A 19080-nucleotide genomic window follows, 5' to 3' on the forward strand; every position below is an offset into this window, starting at 1 on the left:
CAAACAAAAAATAGCTTCTTGAAACTTACTGTAGCTGCACAACGGGATGAAAAAATCTAGCAGATTTTTTTTCTAGAGACTTGAAAAGAACAGACAGTATTGCATACTTGTGAACCTGCTTTTGTCTATGTAGTTACTCTGTTTGTTGCCAGCTAATCTAACGTACCAACAAAAAGGTGTGGTGAAAGAAAAGTCATTTTCATCCATAGGGGAAGCACTTAATTTTTGCATTGGAAAATATGCAACCTTTGTCTTTGGAAAGCAACCCACTCCTTCCTGTTTCCCTTGCCCCCACTTGTCACAGTCTGAAAAGGAGAAGGAAAAATAGTATTTCTGATTTCAGTTTAGCATATTAACTGAAAAAATTGACCGCTGATTTGAGTTTGTTATGAAATGTCATATTGAGGATTAAAAAATGAATGTATTAAAAGATATGCTGTTGCTTTTCTCTTAGTAGTTAGTATTGGCTTCTGGTGATGAAAAACAGTAAATGTAAACAGCAACTTCTATTCTTGCGCAGCATTTTGACATACCTTGAACAAAATATTTGCCTTTAGGAATGGACACACACCGTTTCTGAAAATGAATTCCCAATATGCCAAGACAGATATCTGTTTGGGGGGATAGTTCATAGCTTGATGATGCTAGTCGGACTTAATGTAGAAATGTATTTGAGAATGGATCATTCTAGTGAACTCATTTCATTCTGTGTTCATTGTGAATATGAAGACATTAAGTTGAAATTCAGAGCAATAATGTGTCACTGCTCTTTCAGGCACTTCAGTAGGGAATTGCAAGTGAATTGACGCCATGGTAGCCCTTTCCTTGAAGATCTGCGTCCGCCAGTGCAATGTTGTGAAGACAATGCAGTTTGAACCATCCACTGCAGTGTACGATGCCTGTAGAGTTATTCGTGAACGAGTGCCAGAGGCTCAAATGGGACAAGGTGAGTTCCTGAAAATAAACACAGACTAATGGTTTTTGTTTGTTTGTTTGTTTTAGTTTAACATCCTCCTCCTCCATTTATCAAGTTGGAGGGTTTGTTTTTCTTTGAGTAAGACTGGAGTGAAAGGGAAAGATTTTTAAGTCAGTGAATTTAGTTGTGGTTTTTTTTTCTTGTGCTTTCTCTACAATGGGATTTTTTTAATGCTTTTTTTTTTTTTGAGGTTGGCTTTTTACATAAATTGCTTGTTTGTCTGAAGGATTGTTTTCTCTTTGCATGCACTTTCACCAGTCTTTTCAGATCTCACTCTGTTCTCTGACAGGATACTGAAGAATAGTTTTTGTAGTACCATCTTTTTAAAGCAATGTTGTGACTGTGCTTTCTAGGAAAATTAGGGTGGACTTGTGCCTACGCAGAAGAGGTGGAACGTAGAATTATCAAACGTGGCTGGTCATCTCCAAAGTGCACAAAGGGGAATGTTTGAAACTGGTTAAATACAATCATATTCAGAACACTGATATGTATTAATCAAATCAAATTAGATGAAAACACGCTTTGTTCACTCAGGCAAAAGCATCTGGCTTAAATGTATCCAAAGTTTTCCAAAAATCCAGATTCTTCAGAATCCTTTGGTTCTGTACTGTGATGTGAATAGAGCATAATCCTTAAAGCAGTTTGCTTATTTTTTGCACAGTTTTCTAACTTCTGAGATCTTTTGAAAACCTTATCTTAAATTTTGAAAACAACTTTCTAGTAATGGATGATATCAGTTTTACTTTGTAATATTTATCCATTGTAGAAGCCTTTAGGAAATCTAGTTAGAGTTTCAGTTTTTCAGACATAATGTGTGCATTTTCACTATACTAATCTCCCAAGGCAATTATTTTGAGCAGCTCTTAATTCAGAGAAACTCAGTAAAAGTATCCCTTAGAAAAGCCAAGGAATTCTCTTGAGGTTGTATGGTAGGGTTTTTTCTTGGTACAAGTTTGGAGTGCAGTTGCAAACTAGGAGCACTTTTCTGATGTTGCAGTGAATGGAAATAATATATCCTTTCCTCCTCATTGTGGCTGTTAAAATCTTTCTTTGCCTGTCAGGAAAACTCGTTGTGGTACAGTACAGACTGATCAAACTAGTACCTGCCCAAAGGAAGGTGTTATCATCCTCTGGTTTGACTGTCAACTGCAACGTTTCACTTCTCTGGCACACTGGGACAAAGATGGCCGTGATATTCATGTGCAAGCTGCACAGCCACTGCTATTTCATTACTAGGGTGCATTCCCCAGGAATAAAAATTAGAGCAGTCTATGCTTCCTTGGTAATTCTGTGCTTTGCATAAGACACTGTCTGCTTGTAAAGGTCACAAGCTATTTATAGGCACAGATTCTAAAATTTTATATAACTGGTTCTGTGCTGATTTCGTGTCTATAAACATCTCCGTGTGGATCACTTGGCTTTTCAGTGGCATTTTTAATTAAGGTCCATTCAAAGAATTCTTCTCATCCAGGTGGGCTCTTCCTTCGAAACTTGGTGTCTTTCAGTTACACTTTCATTTATTAAGGTCTTGAATAAATACTAATTAATGCTGTGTACCTTGCTTAAGATGAGACATTGTCTAAAAACTGTGGCTATATTTACCTGACATTCTGATCAGAGGGTGTGATCGCATGGCTGAAAATAAACAGGGCTCCATGTTGGAACAGAATGTGCACACAGCTTCTGTGAAGACAGGCATTAGCTTGAACTTTAGGACCACAACTACAGCAAGCTCAGCTGATGAACAGTAGCATATGCTGTTTGGGATAGTGTATGTATTGAAGATTGTATTGTGTTCACGTGTATTTTTAATCAAGAAGAGGTACATTAGTAGACCTGGAGTTGACAGTCATGGTTTTCGGTTTGTATACCTGAAGTTAGACTTTGATGCCTAAGCCTGAGTTTGGTCTTCTGTGGCTATTAGGATTCTGCCATTTACTTGTGATTCTGAAAGAACCAATTGGAATATGCCTAGCCTACAGTAACTGTGGGTTTATCCTGAGATGGTTGTCCTGCATGTAAATCTAAAAGCATTGCAACTTTTTCAGTGTACAAAATGTGAAGCATTTACCGAAAAAAATTTAGAAGTTTATCCTAAACTCAATATGTTATAGGTTGAAAACAAACTGTATTTGGAAATAGAGCTGTTGCTTGAAATAGAATGCTGTGATTAAATCCCAACTTTTTCTATTTTCGGATCTGTAAGAATATAGGCCCTATAAGAAGGACCTCTGAGCATTCAGAAAAGGTCTTACTGGAAGGACCTAATTGTGAATATAATACAAATTGTCCAATTGAAGTTAATGTTCTTGCTTAATGAAGCTTTTTTTCAAGTCTTCTTTGACCTGCTGTATTCTGATATCAGCTATTAGTCTAAACATTTTCTGAAGGTTCAATAAATATATCTAAGTTAATTAGGAATGGGAGGTAAATGCAATGAAAGTGTAATTCTGAAGCTGAATAGCCTTAACTGAAACCATGTTTGTATGATGAGGTTTCATACTTTTCAGTTAGCTGTCTCTTCTGTTCCACAGCCTCTGACTATGGACTGTTCTTGTCAGATGAAGACCCTCGTAAAGGTATATGGCTGGAAGCTGGAAGAACACTGGATTATTACATGCTGAGAAATGGGGTATGGTACAAGTCTGTTAGTTCTTTGATCAACATGTTTTTAAAGAATTTGTTTCCCAACTTAGCAAGAAAAATGTTTAGCATTCAGAGGAGTAGGAGGATTTTAAGTCTTTTCCAGCAACTGATGTACCATGTGTGCATAAAAAATTAAGAGAATTCATACTTTAAATATCTACTCTGTTGAGTTGGTTTTTTTTTTATCATGGCTTCTATAAACACTTAGAAACAGTACTGTTTACTTCTTAGGATGTACTGGAGTACAAAAAGAAACAGAGACCTCAGAAAATACGTATGTTGGATGGTTCAGTGAAAACAGTCATGGTGGATGATTCCAAAACCGTTGGTGAATTGCTCGTTACCATTTGCAGCAGGATAGGTAAGATTCTGGAACCTACGTATTCAGGAATTTCTTTTTTTTATATGCTGTATTGGCATCTTAAATACTGCATCTAAATTGGGACATGTTCAAAAACTATTGAAATTTATTATCAGTTAACATTTACCAAACATTTTTCAAAGCTATTGTCCAGTTTTTCTTGTGTTAGTCAGATGAGAATTAGTTGTATCCTTAAACTGCAGTTTTTAGTTTTTGAAGGCACAGTGACAGTACAGTTACGTGCAACTTCTTACACAAGCTTACCTCTAGGTAGTGGAAAAATAGAACTCAATTTGTACTCAACAGTAGTATCATAGAAGCTGTTAATCCTGAAATATACCTAAGGTTAGGATAGTATATTGTAACTCAAGTTTGGTCACAGTGCTGTAATACTTGCATAGCTGTATATGGAAACTATCCAGAGAAAGCTGCTGGACTAAAATGTGTTATATTGGTTGTATTCTGCTTTTACATTTACCCACACAGACACTTTGATAACCTTATTCAGAGTTAACTATAAATATGCATTCAGTATAGAACAGTTTGAATCATGTGAAATCCTTGCATAATTCTCATTTTGAATTAGTGATCTTAAAATGATTGGGAATAATTTGCCTGCAAAGTGATTCAAGCTAAAGCTAAATGTGCCTATTTAAAATGTTTCTATGCTAAATTCCAATGTATATTTAAAAAGTAAGTTTGACTAATTTTCACAAATGTGGTCAAATAAGCAAGCAGTAAGCATAAATATGCTTTACCAAACAGTGGAGAAAGGTGAGTGGAGCAGAAATCAGAGCAACTAAGCTCATGTGATGAATACTATGGACTGACTCTTCAGTTCTTTTTCATGTAAAAGTCGCAGGACAATTCAAGAGTTCTAAAAATCTTTCATTTAAAAAAAAATTAAAAAAGACTATTATTTTTATCCCTCAGCCTGCTCTTCCAGCTTCTGCACGTTGCTGGCAAGCTGAAATTACTCAATTCTCAGGAAACAATGGTAGGCATCCATGAAAGCAATTTTACCATGGCGTGTCTCCCTTCTGGAATTTACTGCTTGTTAATGTTCTGTCATGTCCTTAATCTGGCTGTTTCTCACAGTAGATAAGAAATAAATAAACAGCAGTGATTATCTTTCTGAAATGGACAAATGCAACGTACAAAGAAATAATGATATGATGCCAGATATTGAAGAAATGTCAGTGTAGGAGTCATAGATTATGGGGAACAAGATCCAAAAATACTGTGTGCTACGGTTTGCATTTTATCTGTTGTATCTTTATTATACTTTAAATGAACCATCAGTGCTTTGATGTATGGAAAATAATTTTATTTGTTCTAAAACATACTAAATTCTTGTTGTTACAAACACTATTTTGTTCTGTTATTTATAATTCCAGGAATTACAAATTATGAGGAATATTCCTTAATCCAGGAGAGCATTGAAGAAAAGAAAGAAGAGAGTACAGGGACACTTAAGAAAGATAGGACGTTGTTGCGTGACGAAAGAAAAATGGAAAAATTGAAGGCAAAGCTTCATACAGATGATGATTGTGAGTAGTGTGTTCCAGGATAATCTTGCACTATTGCCTTTCCACACAATAGGATGAGAAATGCATACAGGAATGCAAGTTAAGCTTCTTCAGTGTGTTGATCCCTGCTTATCTTGCATCAGTTTATATATGGTATCTTCTACTCCTGTGTACTTTGAGTTAACCAGACAAATTATTGCCTCTAACAATGGGAGTTCCCATGACTTTTGAAGAACTAAGACAATATTTGACTTGTTTTCTACACGAAGTGATGAGAACCTCTTTGTTTTAACGTCAGGGGACTAACATTAACTTTTACTGGGAGGGAGGTGTTTTAAAATGTATTAAAGGAAATGGAAAGTAAGCAAAGGATTGGTTTTGATGGGGCAGGTGTGTTGGTAAACTTTCGAATAATTGCACAATGCATCTTTGTATGCCTGAGTTTAGTACTGAAATATTACTTCTGCTGTTGTTATTTCTTCAGAGGTATTTGTGGTGTCAGTTGTTGTTTCTCAGCATGTTGTTATCATTAAGTTCTCATTTGTAGCAACCATTGACGCTGTATAGAAGCATAAATGAAGGGAATATTTTATTTGCTCAATGCTCCCTCCAGTGGGAAGGGCAGTTTTCATATTATGTTCACAGTAGCTATCAGCACTGGAACAGGACATAGTAAAGAGGGTGCATGTCTGATTCTGTTGCAGTAAATTGGCTAGATCACAGCCGAACGTTTAGAGAGCAAGGAGTGGATGAAAATGAAACACTACTGTTGAGACGGAAGTTCTTTTATTCGGATCAGAACGTAGATTCAAGAGATCCTGTTCAACTGAATTTGCTTTATGTTCAGGTACAGTATGAGAACCAGAAGTTCTAGCTGTGTAGGATATGCTTTCTCCTGATTTTCTTAAGCGTTCTATAAAGAGCTATAAAATCCATCATCTTCTATAACCACAAAATATAAATAAAAGGGAGAAAATGGCTGTTGACCTTCACCTCTTGCTGTTTGCCTTTTAATTGTGAGTTACACAGATCATTTTCCTTGCTATTACAGGTGGTAAGATACGAGCTTTTAAGCTATGTGTGTATGCATACCCATATATATGTGTCTGTAGATAATATATGGGTATACATATATGTATGTAAGTATGTTTATGTATTTAAGTTGTAAATATATACATCTATATACCATCTTGCAGGGAATGTATGTCAGTCCACTTTTTGATGAAAGTTGTTAAAGTCATTATTTCAGGACATCTCTCTAGATATTAACCAGAAAAGAATTTAGCCCTTTGTTTATTATTCCATTCTGGATGTGTTTATGACTAATATAATGAAGACATTCAGACAGAAAACTGTGTTGCTGAATTCTTGGCCTGTGCTTAAACTTCTAAGGAATTTCAGAGATGGAATAATTATCTACAGTGTCTTTGATATGTCTTTCTTTACCACGTACAGGCTCGTGATGACATTCTGAATGGTTCCCATCCTGTCTCCTTTGAGAAGGCCTGTGAGTTTGGAGCCTTTCAAGTACAGATCCAGTTTGGACCTCATGTAGAACACAAACACAAACCTGGATTTTTAGAGTAAACACTTCTGTTAACTTATTAATTTGGGTGACCTGAAGTGTAAGGTTGTCACAATGTAAATGCATTTTAGTATTCCAAGCAGTGGTAGCCAGATCACGTGCATTTGCTGTGGCTGGAGCCTTACTGCATAAATGAGAGCTGCATCTGCTGGGGGGACCTTTGGCCATGGTTTATTAGGCAGTACAGGGTGCCAGCTTTCCCCAGGGTGCCAGTTATCTGTGCAACTAGTTTTCCCAATCACATGGTGACGCTGGCCGTGGAAGCCCTTTCTGCTTTCTCAGGATGCCAAAGTTAATGTTATTTGTAGTCTCTGTCCCATTAATGCAGCCCCATTCTCATGTCATGCACATAAGTCGTGTAAGCCCCTTGTCAGAACTGCTCTGCAATTCTTTGCAGCTCAGGAGCCCCAGGTTGACCATCCAGGATTAGTAACAGTACTGCAACTTTTGTGATACCAGAGCTAGGGAGAACTAGAATTTTATTCTTGTTTGGAAGTTCTCTTCTACCTGCATTTAATAATGCAATTTGTGAAGTTAGAGATATGTCAATGACTATCATGGATTTTTATTTGATAGGAAAGCACGTGAATGGAAAGGTGCTTTTTTCATTTGAGTGAAATTAATACTGCTGTGTATAGAGCTCAGGTTTTCCTAACTTTTTTTAGTGCCGTTAATCATAGAGCCATAGAATCCTTAGAGGTGGAAGGGATCCTTAAAGGTCATCCAGTTCAACTCCCCTGCCATGACCAATGACATCCACAGCTAGATCAGGTTACTTAAAGCCTGGTCCAGCCTGGCCTTGAAAGTCCCCGAGGGATGGAGCATCCACATCTCTGGGCAACCTCTTTCAGTTCCTCACCACTCTCACTGTAAAAGATTATTTTCCTTGTATGCAACCTAAATCTTCCCTTTTTGAGCTTGAAACCATTTCCCTTGTTCTCTCACAGCAGACCCTGCTAAGAAGCCTGTCCTCTTCCCTGTAGTTCCCCTTTAGATACTGAAAGGTCACCTGGAGCCTTCTCTTCTCCAGGCTCCAGGTTTAGTTGATCACATCTGCCTTATGTTTATGTGCAAAAATCTTTTCTATCATTTTCTTGTCATTAATAAATAATTTTGGCACAGGTGAAGATTATTGCCTGCATCTTATTAACCCATTTATATTGTTTGTTGGAATTTCCTTACAGTTCAAATCAAAGGAAATTATGAAAGCTCTTAAGCTGTCAAACTCCAAAAAGCCTTTCTTCATTCCCTTCCTGCTACCAGTTGAAGTTCTGCATTGCATCTAGAAGAACCCTATTTTTAAATATCTATTAAATTATTCTTCTAATTCATATGTATGTAAGAAAGGATCAGCTAAAACTTGCAGACCTCTGCTTTTATTTCCAAGCATGCTCGGTGACAGCTAAGTTAATCTATCCTATCTTATTGTCGTAAGCTGGCTTTATCAAGAATTCTAGGTATATCTTTATGGCAATGAAAGACATTATGTTGGCACTTAATTATAGAATCATAGAATCCTTAGAGTTGGAAGAGACCTCTGAAGGCCATCTAGTCCAACTCCCCTACAATAAACAGGGACACCAGGGCTAGATCAGGAGGCTGGATAAGGCCCTGAGCAACACCTTGAAAGCCTCCAGGGACAGTGCATCAACCATATCAGTAGGTAAACTGTTCCAGTGCCTCACTGGATTGCATATAATTTCCTTGAACAACTGTAGAAGTAGCTCAAACTAAATGTAGTTATATTATCTTGCTATTAGATGCTTCTTAACTGAGTTCACTGTCATAATATGTAATTAGGAAGATTGAAGAAGATAGATATTTTATGCCCACTTCAGGAAGGTTGGGTGACTTAATAGCAACAAAAGAGTATGGAAAGCATCTCTTCTCAAGAAGGCATTATTAACCATAATATTGTTTGGGGTTTTTTTTCCTAGCCTAAAAGAATTCCTTCCTAAAGAATATACCAAACAAAGAGGGGCTGAAAAAAGAATATTTCAGGTAATTGTGTGACTGAAAAACTGCTTGTAGTTTCAATTCCTTTATTATAAAAAAATCATTTTCATTTACAGGTTGCATACTTTCTTTATATTTGACCACCAGAAAATCTACCAAAAAACTACCAGAAAATCAGGTGTAAAAAACAGACAGCTTTTCTTTTTTCAGCAGATTTATTGCCTTGTTTCTTTTTCCTTCACTGTTGAGTATTCAGTGTACTTCGTTGCAGGGGACAGAGAAAATACTTGATATTAAGACATTGATATCAAGACATTTCTGTCAGTTGCATAGAAATGTAATGATGTATGTTTGTACTAAAGCAGAAGCACATTTAGGAAAATTATTTTGACTTCTTATACACAGTCTTTCATGCATTCACTTTTCTGTTATGGGCTTCAAGTAATAAGGAGATTTCTAGCTAATACTTGAATTCAGTAATCTGCCTGAAAATCACAGTCATAAAAGTCTTAAAGCAGTTGAGTCTACAGTATACTAATACTGTTGGTTATGTTCTCAAACTTGAGTGCTACAGATGCCCTAAATTTCTGTGCTAATTGAAATAGGAATTTGGCAGTATAGTCTTATTTGAAAATTCTGAGGTTGGCAGCTGAAATCAAGTCATACAGTTTCTGCAAAGATATACCAGTGACCTGTAGTGTTGAAAGAGAAGTAGGAACAGAGGGAAGTAAAATACTTTCCTATGTCTGTAACGCTCATCGTGTAGGAATTCTGTAGATTGGTAAATCTTCAGACTGGAGCTTGTAATACATATTGTGAATGAGGATGCACAGTGATTTCCTGTATACCTTTAGCTGCTGGTGGTGACATTGTAGTTTAAGCAAAGAAGTTCCATTCATGTCCAAGTGTGGGACGGATAGCAGATGACTTGCCCGGGTCTGTGTGGTTACAACAATAACATACTTCATCATATGGATATTAATCAGTGAGGGCTCTGACTCTAGGTCAAGGTGCAACATCAAGTCAGGATAACCAAGCTGTCTCTTTCAAAAACATAATCCTTTCTCCTGAGTTATAAAATTTTTGAGTTTGGGAGATGACTTTCTCCAAATCACCTACAATGACTATACTCCATGTTCACCAGGAATCCTAACCATGTTCTATGCTGAATTTGAGATTCGTGTGTGTCCTTGGGATGCAAGAAGATTTTTAGAGTTGGAATTCCTCCTTTCATTGCACCTCTGAGGAGTTTTAAGGTGGAAACTTAAGCTGATGTAGGGAAATGTTTCCCATGTTGCCAGTGCTCCCCCTGCTGCCATCAATCAGCACGAAGGAGATGGCAACCAGCAGTTCACAGGATGGAGATGATTGTGAAGGGAGGTTGGAGTGTTCCAGGGAGACCCACAAACAGTACTCGAATAGCAGCAAGTCAAGACAGGATTTTCAGCAGAACTGTCTTGGAATAGGAGAACAGATGTTGGTAGGAGGTTTGAATAAGGTAGTATTGGTAATTGTCATTTCTTGCAGGTAAAAAAATTTAATAATGAGTAAATTGCTTAAATACTAAATAGAACTGGAGTTATAGGAGACCTAGATGAACATTTCAGGTTGAAGTACCTTGAAAAAAAAATTGCCTTTCTCACTTGTAGAATTTTTTTCAGTTCATGATGTAATTTTGGTTAAAGGTGCAACTGGCAATTAAAAAAAAAGGAAATAAAAGAAAAGAAAAAACAAAAGCCTTCAGGAAACCCATCCAAGAGATGAGAAATTATAAGGCATGAGTCTCATGGAACCGTGAGTCAGAGGTTTAGAGCACAGGGCTGACATAGTCTCTTCCCAGAATAAATTGTTGGTGTTTTAAATGATTTATAGTATTGGTAAGGAGACACTGACAATATGAAACCTAACGGCATCAAATAGCAGCAATACCCATAATTATAAACTGTTTCTGAAGTAGTTTAAATCTGCTTGATTGAGGCACAGATAGAATTAGATGATGGTCATAGTTATTATATACTTTGATATCAGAAATGATGAGATAGAGTCATACTTACATTTCTACCCAGTATTGTTTCAATTGTTTTGAGTGATTATTAACTAAGTATAAAAAACATGTTGCCTTTTATCTGTTTAATTTTGTTTGTTTCCAGAAAGAATGTTATTTCTGAATGATACGAATTCTCATTACAGGAGCACAAAAACTGTGGTGAGATGACTGAAATAGAAGCCAAAGTGAAGTATGTGAAGCTAGCTCGTTCCCTGCGGACCTACGGAGTGTCCTTTTTTCTTGTTAAGGTTGGTTTCTTGTTAGTTCTTGCTGACTATATTATATGCTTGGTTATGTATTACCTCAGTTTCTCCACTAAACAAAGTTCAAAGGTGGTTTCTAAGCCTTCTTTTGGTAAGCAGCATTTGGGATAAAAAATAAAAAGCTTAAATGTCCACGTAAGTGAGGATCGTGATTTCAATTTCATAATTTCACTGAAGCACTAATGCCTCAGTGTTCAGTAACTGCTGAAATATAAAGGAAAGGAGGATAAACTTTGTAAAAAAAACTAAACCACTTTTAGGTTTCCACAGTTGCAGTTATGAATCATTGTAGGCAGCTGAATACCTTCCATTTCCTAAAGTACTTCATTTCCCATAAATTCTGTGGAAGTAGATAGGTGAAAATAGAATGAAAAAAACAAGGTTTATGATATTCAGAGTAACCTTTGAAAATATTAACATTTTCTTTTTGCTTGCTTTAAGGGAAAATGTCTTGCTTTTTTGGTCTAGCTTAAAGCAAACAACTGAAACAAATAATTTTATCCTAAAACCTCTCGTGATAGGAATAATTGGTCTTTTATGAAGCCCACCAAATTACCTACTATATAAGTAGGAGCTAATTCTTTAGCCTACATAAATTCAGGGGAATGAGATATGTGAATTCATTTCTATTTTATTACAGATTTTGTAGCAGATTGTTGATTTGGGGTTCATATTCTGTGACCTTAAATAAACTGAAGAGGTGGAATGCCCAATAAATTAAGACAGAGCAACTTGTAGTATGCTGATTAATTCTGGCCCTTTCCTTGTCACGTTTGCATGGGTTAGGATGCTTTTGTAGACTGAAAATAACTAAAATTGTAAATCCAGATGTGGGACAAATTGTGGCTGACCTGGCTTTATTTGCAGCCCAAATAAATCCCGATGACCCTTCCTATTTTTTGGTTTTTTTCCACTCTGTCTTCATAGAGAAGCAGTGAGGCCGAGAGCAAAAATTGACGGTAATTCAGCTTCTCAGTCCTTCAGTTTCCCAGTCAACTTCTCTACTATGGTTTTACTTATGAAGACTTGTTTTTAGAAAGACTGCTGTTGTGTGGGTTTTTTTTCAGTGACTTCCAAAAAAATCCCTCCCTGAAATGCTTCTATTTACTAGGAGACAGAGAAATACCTGATCTGCATGGTAAAAATGATGTAAAGAGCTTGTTGATGTTAACGTATTACTTGGAATATCACTGTCTGTGGGCTGAGAAAAAAACTGAGCTTGGTAGCTCAAATTTTCTGCATGCTTCTCCTTTTCAATGTATTCACCATGACTTTTTCTTTCCTTTCTTCTCTGCCACACCGCAGTTTAACGGACACAATTTTTTGCACCCTGTTTTAGGAAAAAATGAAAGGTAAAAACAAGCTGGTTCCTCGTTTGCTGGGTGTCACTAAAGACTCAGTGATGCGTGTGGATGAGAAGACCAAAGAAGTGTTGCAGGAATGGCCACTGACAACTGTGAAACGCTGGGCTGCCTCACCTAAAAGTTTTACTCTGGTAATCTTTCCGTACATCTTCAGAAGGAAGAAGGATCTTCATGGCATAGGGAAAGGAAGATAGACTTGCAGTCTTATTGGTTTATTTACTATAATTTGTTGTATCTGGAATTCTCTAGAATTAATTAGAGCTATAGAGTCCTGGAATTTATTTGTGGTAATAAACTAGCCAATATTGGAGTCTAGGGTCAGCCTGTGTTCTGATGTTTTTACACAGACCACTTTTCCAAAAAGCACTGTTTAAATCTGTTCTGTGCCTAACAACTATGTTATGAAAAACATTATTAAACCCTGCTTAACCCCTCATGGTGATTACCATATAAAATGCAATTTGTGACTTGCAGCGTATGAACATAAATTATGGATCTAAAGAACTCTCATGGATGTGATGTCTGTTAATTGGTCCACAGGAATCTATTGCAAGAAGAAAATCTTGGATATGAAAGTGTTGTTTAATGTGGTAGAGCGAGAAATAATAGCTAGAAGCTAGAATTCACTTGAAAGATGTGTGTCTGATTTCTAATGGCATGGGTGATTATGCTTCAGAATACAGTTCTCAGGTTTCCTCTTCCATTCAGTGATGAAGACTGATGGAGTCAGACGAAATATTTGTTGCTTTTGTGCTTTTTGGATTTCAGAATCTTATTTAAGCAACAATAAAAAACATCCTTTTCCTTACTTCTGCATAGCCTGGTTTACAGTCTTGGAATAGTTTCATCTATTGTTGGATGCAATCAAGTGTCTAAACCAACCATTTTAAAACTGGAATTATCTCACATTTGGTACTGTTCATTTATTTATCCTCCCATTTCAAAGAGTTAAATTTTTCTTTCTTTTTTTTCCTAGGATTTTGGTGAATATCAGGAAAGCTATTACTCGGTACAGACCACTGAAGGGGAGCAGATCTCTCAGTTAATTGCAGGTTATATTGATATCATCCTGAAGAAGGTATAATATTAGGATGACATGTAGGAAAAATGCAGTAAAATTGCTGTATAGCAGTGCAAAAGCAAATGTGCTTGCTGAGTTTTACTCTCATGAAGCCAGTACTATCTAGTGTTTTGGTATTATTAATTTTACTTTTAATTACCATAAGCTCTGTCAGTTCAACGTACATGATAGTTTCTGGAAGATATCAAGGTTGTTAACTACAGTGGTAATGTGTATCAGACTCAATACAACACACCTGGGCTTGGGTTCATCTTCATCTGGAAGGTGAACTTCTGTCTGTGAGTGTATATCCAGAGAACTGTTGAAAGCTAGCTCTTTTAAACTATGAATCAAAGCAGTGAATTAAGTTGGAGGAAATAATCAGCATTTAAAGCTATGTTAAAGACTATGTAATAATTGTCCATTGCATATATTGCATCAAAGCCAAGCAATTATTTTGTCAAAAATGAAGAAAAAAGACATTTTTGAATATGTTGTGTATCAAATATTGTGGTCAGTAAAATGAAGATTTAAATTTCCTCTCTGCAGAGAGGAGGGAGGATATTGGTGTTTGTGAAAATTGTCTTGAAATTTGTTTTTGTGAAGTGTGACTGGTAAGAGAGGATAGGCCAATACAAACCTCCCACAGTAAGAGTATAATGATGTTGTGTTCTGAAGTGTTTCTGCACTGTTTACTCCTTGAGAAGTTTTTACTTGATGCAGTTTGGCTGAATCTTATTAATTTGCTCCAGTAGATTTTTAATAGCCAAACTAGGCAGCTCAGGAGAGTTCGTTACTCGCAGTGTGGGATATAACATCAAATGTCGTGAAATCAGAGCTTGAGGAGGGTTGTCAGAATCCAAAATACGTGCCTTTTTCTTTGGGGTTGTCTGTCTCAGAATTAATATGTTAAATAAACAGCAGGCTTCTACAGATGGTTCTCACTCTTAAACTTCACATGTAGCTTTGCTCACTAATTTCAAACAAAAGCAGTCTCTGGTAGAACAGATGTGCATGTTTCTACTCATTTCCAGTCTTTGATTATTTCTTTACAGTCTGCTGACAAAGCCAATTTAGAAATGGATAAAGTTGAAGCAGATTAAGTAGTAAACACCCATGATGCTTCATGGTGCACATGAGAAGCATGCAGTTTCCAGTTGTTGAGCCCAGCTTGCCTCATTGATGCATGTCATGAAGTATGGTTCATCTCTCTAGTGCTTTTTGTTAATCATTCTTGTTGTGTAAGACTGTTCCAGCTCTGGTGTGGATCGGTGATGTTTTTTTCCTGCTGAACTATTATTGCTCCTTTAAAGAAAAATAAATTGCACAAACTCTTGTGCTGCGGTTGTAGTGATACATTGTCTTTTAGCAGTTGACAGAGAATCCTAAACCTGAGTAGCTTTTACTTGGTTTTTAATCCAGTCATTTGGTTTTTTTATTTCCCACTGATCTGGAAGCAAGCATCATCTTAACTAGAAATGGGCAGTTTCAGGCATAAACTCAAACTTCAACAGTAAGGATTTTTCAGAAGCAAGTTGGAGTGTGCATATATGTGGAGATACGCATGGAGAGATTCTCATAAATGTACCTTAGGTCACAGGGAGAGCTTCCCTCTTGTCTTCTGAATGTTCAGAGTGCAAGTTGTTTAACAAGTTAGGAAAAAAGCAGTATATTTGCACTAGGTCACCAGTGGAAACTTTTTTTTACAAGGCTGTGCTTTTATGTAACTTATTACAGTTTCCTTTTTCTTGTTTGTTTTCTAGTGGCTTAGAGTAAGTTAATTCCTTTGTGTAATTTTACCTCCCTTTTGGCATTATAAAAATAAAACCACCTTTAAAACCCAGCCCTTCCTCAAAGCCAGATGTTGAGATTGTCCAGATTGTGAGGTATCTGTTAAAAGAACTTGGTACATTGTGAAATACACCTTTCCTGTAGGTAAGTGTTTCCCTGTGGTAGGTAGCACCATATGATGGTATTTCAGGTTTCTTTAGGTGGTTTGTAGCTGAGTTCTAGTTGGCAGATCCTGAGTCAGAATATGGCATGTATCCTGCCTGTGCTGGACTTTGTGTTGTTGCATGTCACTGTCTCCAGAATGTTGGTTGGTTGTTTTTTTCTGAGAGGAAGGCTGTCTCAACACTTTATTCATACTGCTTTATTCAGAAAAGCTCCAAGTTTGCTTGTATTGCTGGTTATGATAGATTTTTCTCTTCGCACACTTAATCTTCCAGGACTTGGTCGTTTAGGTGCTGAAGGACCATTTAACCTCCTCCGAAGTGGAGGCTATATTGTCACATTCTTTCAAAAACAAACAATCCCAACGACCATTGTTTTCAGCACTGGACAAGACTGCAGTTTATTTTACTAGATTTCTGATGAATGGCAAGAAAATACTGGAGAGATAGCAAGCAAGAAGCCACCTGCATTGTTTAACTTTATGGTGTTTTTTTCCCCTCCAGAAACAAAGTAAAGATAGATTTGGTCTTGAAGGTGATGAGGAGTCAACCATGTTGGAAGAATCTGTTTCACCGAAGAAGTGAGTGTGTACAACACAAGGGAATATTTGCATTACATTCATTAGCAATGGCAGCTGTTTTAATGACTCAAAATATGGTATATTTCTTACACTTTTGAAGTTTCCTACAGAGTAGTTCAACAGAAGGGAGCACTATCTCCAGGCAATTCTGCAGACTTCTAGTTCTGTTATGGATTGTGGGGTAGGCTTTTCTGTGGCAAAAATGCTTGTTAAGGCAACCAGCAGTGGTACCAATATGTGGTAAGCTGATGGACAGTGGAGTTCGGAGTGTAAGTTGTAGAATCATAGAATGGCTTCAGAAAGGGACCTCAAGGATCAGCTGCCCTGCCTCAGGCAGGCTTGCCTCTCACTAAACCAAGCACTAGATAGGGCTGCCTAGGGCCCCATCCAACTTGCCTTGAGCACCTCCAGAGATGGGTCATCCATGCCATCTCTGGGCAGCCTGTGCCAGCACTTTACCACTCTCTGAGTGAAAAATTTCCCCTGATGTCTAATGTAAATCTCCCCTCTTTTAGTTTAAAACCATTGCTCCTTGTCCTGTCACTATCTACGTGTGTAAAAAGTTGATTTCCTTCCTGTTTAAAAGTTCTCTTTAAGTACTGGAAGGCTGCAGTGAGCTCTCCCTGTAGGCTTCTCTTCTCCAAGCTAAACAAGCCCAGCTACTTCAGCCTGTATTTATGGGAGCAGTGCTCTAATTCTCAGTGTCTTTGTGGCCTTCCTCTGGATGCCTTCCAGCAACTCCACATCTTTTCTTGTGCTGGGGGCCCCAGACCTGGACGCATTACTCCAGATGGGGCCTCAAAAGGGCAGAGTAATAATCTGGACTTCCAGATTACTGGCAAGTACTGTGCGTGCATATGTGTGTAAAAGAAGGAAGTTATGTTAGTTTTTATCAAAAATGTAGGGAGTGCTCACAGAAACTATCTTCAAAGCATTTGTGCTTCCTTTGATCAGCCTCTGACACATTTAAACAGAGCAGTATATATAAACTTTGTTCTGATTCTGCCTGTGAAACAGTGAAACATCTTAGTTTACCAAAAGCCTTACACTTTTGTTCTGTGTACACCATAACTGTGCAATACCTTCTTTCCTTGATGCTGACTCATAAGTACTACTAGTATTTGATCTACTGAAAGCTGCAGATGTATTTTTTTTTTCAAAAGTATTACAAAATGGTTGGAAGAAAAGACTGAAATTTTTCAGCTTCTCCAAATGCAAAATGCAGTTTAAAATCCTAAAGGAAAAACATCTGGCTGGACTCACAGGAGATGACTAATTCCATATTGCATTGTTCTACTATATTTATTTATTTGCTTATCCACCTAGCTGTCTGTTTATTTATTCACTTGTTCATTTTCTTTTAGGCCTACCATCTTACAGCAACAGTTCAACCGAACAGGGAAGGTAGAGCATGGCTCTGTGGCACTACCAGCTGTTATGCGTTCAGGGTCCAGTGGCCCAGAAACTTTTAATGTGGGCATCATGCCTTCTCCACAACAACAGGTCACGATTGGTCAGATGCACAGAGGACACATGCCACCACTTGTGAGGAATCTTCTTGTTTTGTATTAACATTTGAACTTGTTGATTTTGCAAGTAACTAGGAACAGGATGTTACCCATGTTGCTCAGAGCAGGAGGGTGGTGTAGAGTATGATTGCTGTCTGTCTCACTGACCAAATATTCTGAGCAACCCTGAAACATTTAGGATATCACAATTTGAATGATTCTTCATTTGTCTTAAAACTAGTTCTTCTAGCCTTTTCTTTACTTCCAAGTAGTTAAAACAGCATTCAAGAGCTCAAAAAAAAATCTATTTCAAAGACTGTCAGAAGTAAGCAATCCTTGGAAGAACACTCTTGCAGTTTGTCACTGCTCTACCAATTTCAAATTTTCTACCAGGCTTAAATTTGATACTGAGTTTTCTCATTTAAATTAAGAATACCAGAAAGCTTAAGTAGTCTATAGAGAGTATACTCAACACTTAAGCTCATGATTTACTACTGGAAGATAGTATGTGTAGTTGATCAACCTTGGGGAATGCAAGTTAAACATTTTGTAAACGTGTGCAAGTACAGAGAAGTGTGAGTGACATAGGCAGGAGCAGGACTTTGAGAGGAGTTTCAATTGCACCAGGGGAATCTTAGCTTGGTGTTATTGTTGCTCACTGTCTTTTAATGCCTAAGTAACACCTGCTTGAAGTGTCCTCTAGAATGTGGCACAGCCATTTCCTTGTTCTGCCTTTCAGACTTCAGCTCAGCAGGCCTTGATGGGGACTATTAATACCAGCATGCATGCTGTTCAACAAGCTCAAGCTGACCTCAGTGAGGTTGATAACCTACCACCTCTAGGGCAGGACATGGTGAGTTTTTCTAGTCTTTGTAGAAATTGATCGTAATGCTTTGGGCTGTTTACAGACCAGTTTAATAATTGTCCCTGGAGGTAAAACAGTATCTCTATAAAGCTTTTAAATTTTTTCTGCTTGTTACAAGGATTTAATGTGCACTGCTCTGCAGTGTCTCGGGCACGATCATTTATTACAGGTTTTAACATCCCTTATATACTTTCCCAATTTCTCTCCTGTAACTTTCCCACCCGCCTTTACATATCAACAATACAACAACTTCCCAAAACCATCCTTAACCGTGCACACAGGCAATTATCCAATCAGGGCTGTGAATCTTCCCAAGCCATGCACTCCAATTAGGGTCTGCCAATCATGCAGCTTACTTGAACTCGTTTTCCTCTTCTTCTGGAAGTG

At 37.4% G+C, this 19080-nt stretch overlaps 1 protein-coding gene across 2 annotated transcripts in view; it reads left to right on the top strand.

The window, feature by feature from the left end:
* TLN2 (talin 2) overlaps window positions 1–19080 on the top strand; it is a 170438-nt gene that overhangs the window by 88114 nt on the left and 63244 nt on the right. For both annotated transcript variants that reach the window (XM_065733533.1, XM_065733532.1), the window contains 13 exons: window positions 776–946; window positions 3511–3608; window positions 3854–3983; window positions 5381–5533; window positions 6217–6359; window positions 6968–7095; window positions 9035–9098; window positions 11244–11348; window positions 12703–12858; window positions 13704–13805; window positions 16244–16320; window positions 17685–17865; window positions 18568–18681. In XM_065733533.1, coding sequence (XP_065589605.1) covers window positions 811–946; window positions 3511–3608; window positions 3854–3983; window positions 5381–5533; window positions 6217–6359; window positions 6968–7095; window positions 9035–9098; window positions 11244–11348; window positions 12703–12858; window positions 13704–13805; window positions 16244–16320; window positions 17685–17865; window positions 18568–18681 — 1587 coding nt within the window. In that variant the 5' untranslated portion in view covers window positions 776–810. The remainder of the gene's footprint in view (window positions 1–775; window positions 947–3510; window positions 3609–3853; window positions 3984–5380; window positions 5534–6216; window positions 6360–6967; window positions 7096–9034; window positions 9099–11243; window positions 11349–12702; window positions 12859–13703; window positions 13806–16243; window positions 16321–17684; window positions 17866–18567; window positions 18682–19080) is intronic.

Source organism: Cyrtonyx montezumae, unplaced genomic scaffold, assembly GCF_038088225.1.
Source record: "Cyrtonyx montezumae isolate F1298 unplaced genomic scaffold, pur_monq_1.0 scaffold_17, whole genome shotgun sequence".
NCBI classification, from domain to species: Eukaryota; Metazoa; Chordata; class Aves; order Galliformes; family Odontophoridae; genus Cyrtonyx; species Cyrtonyx montezumae.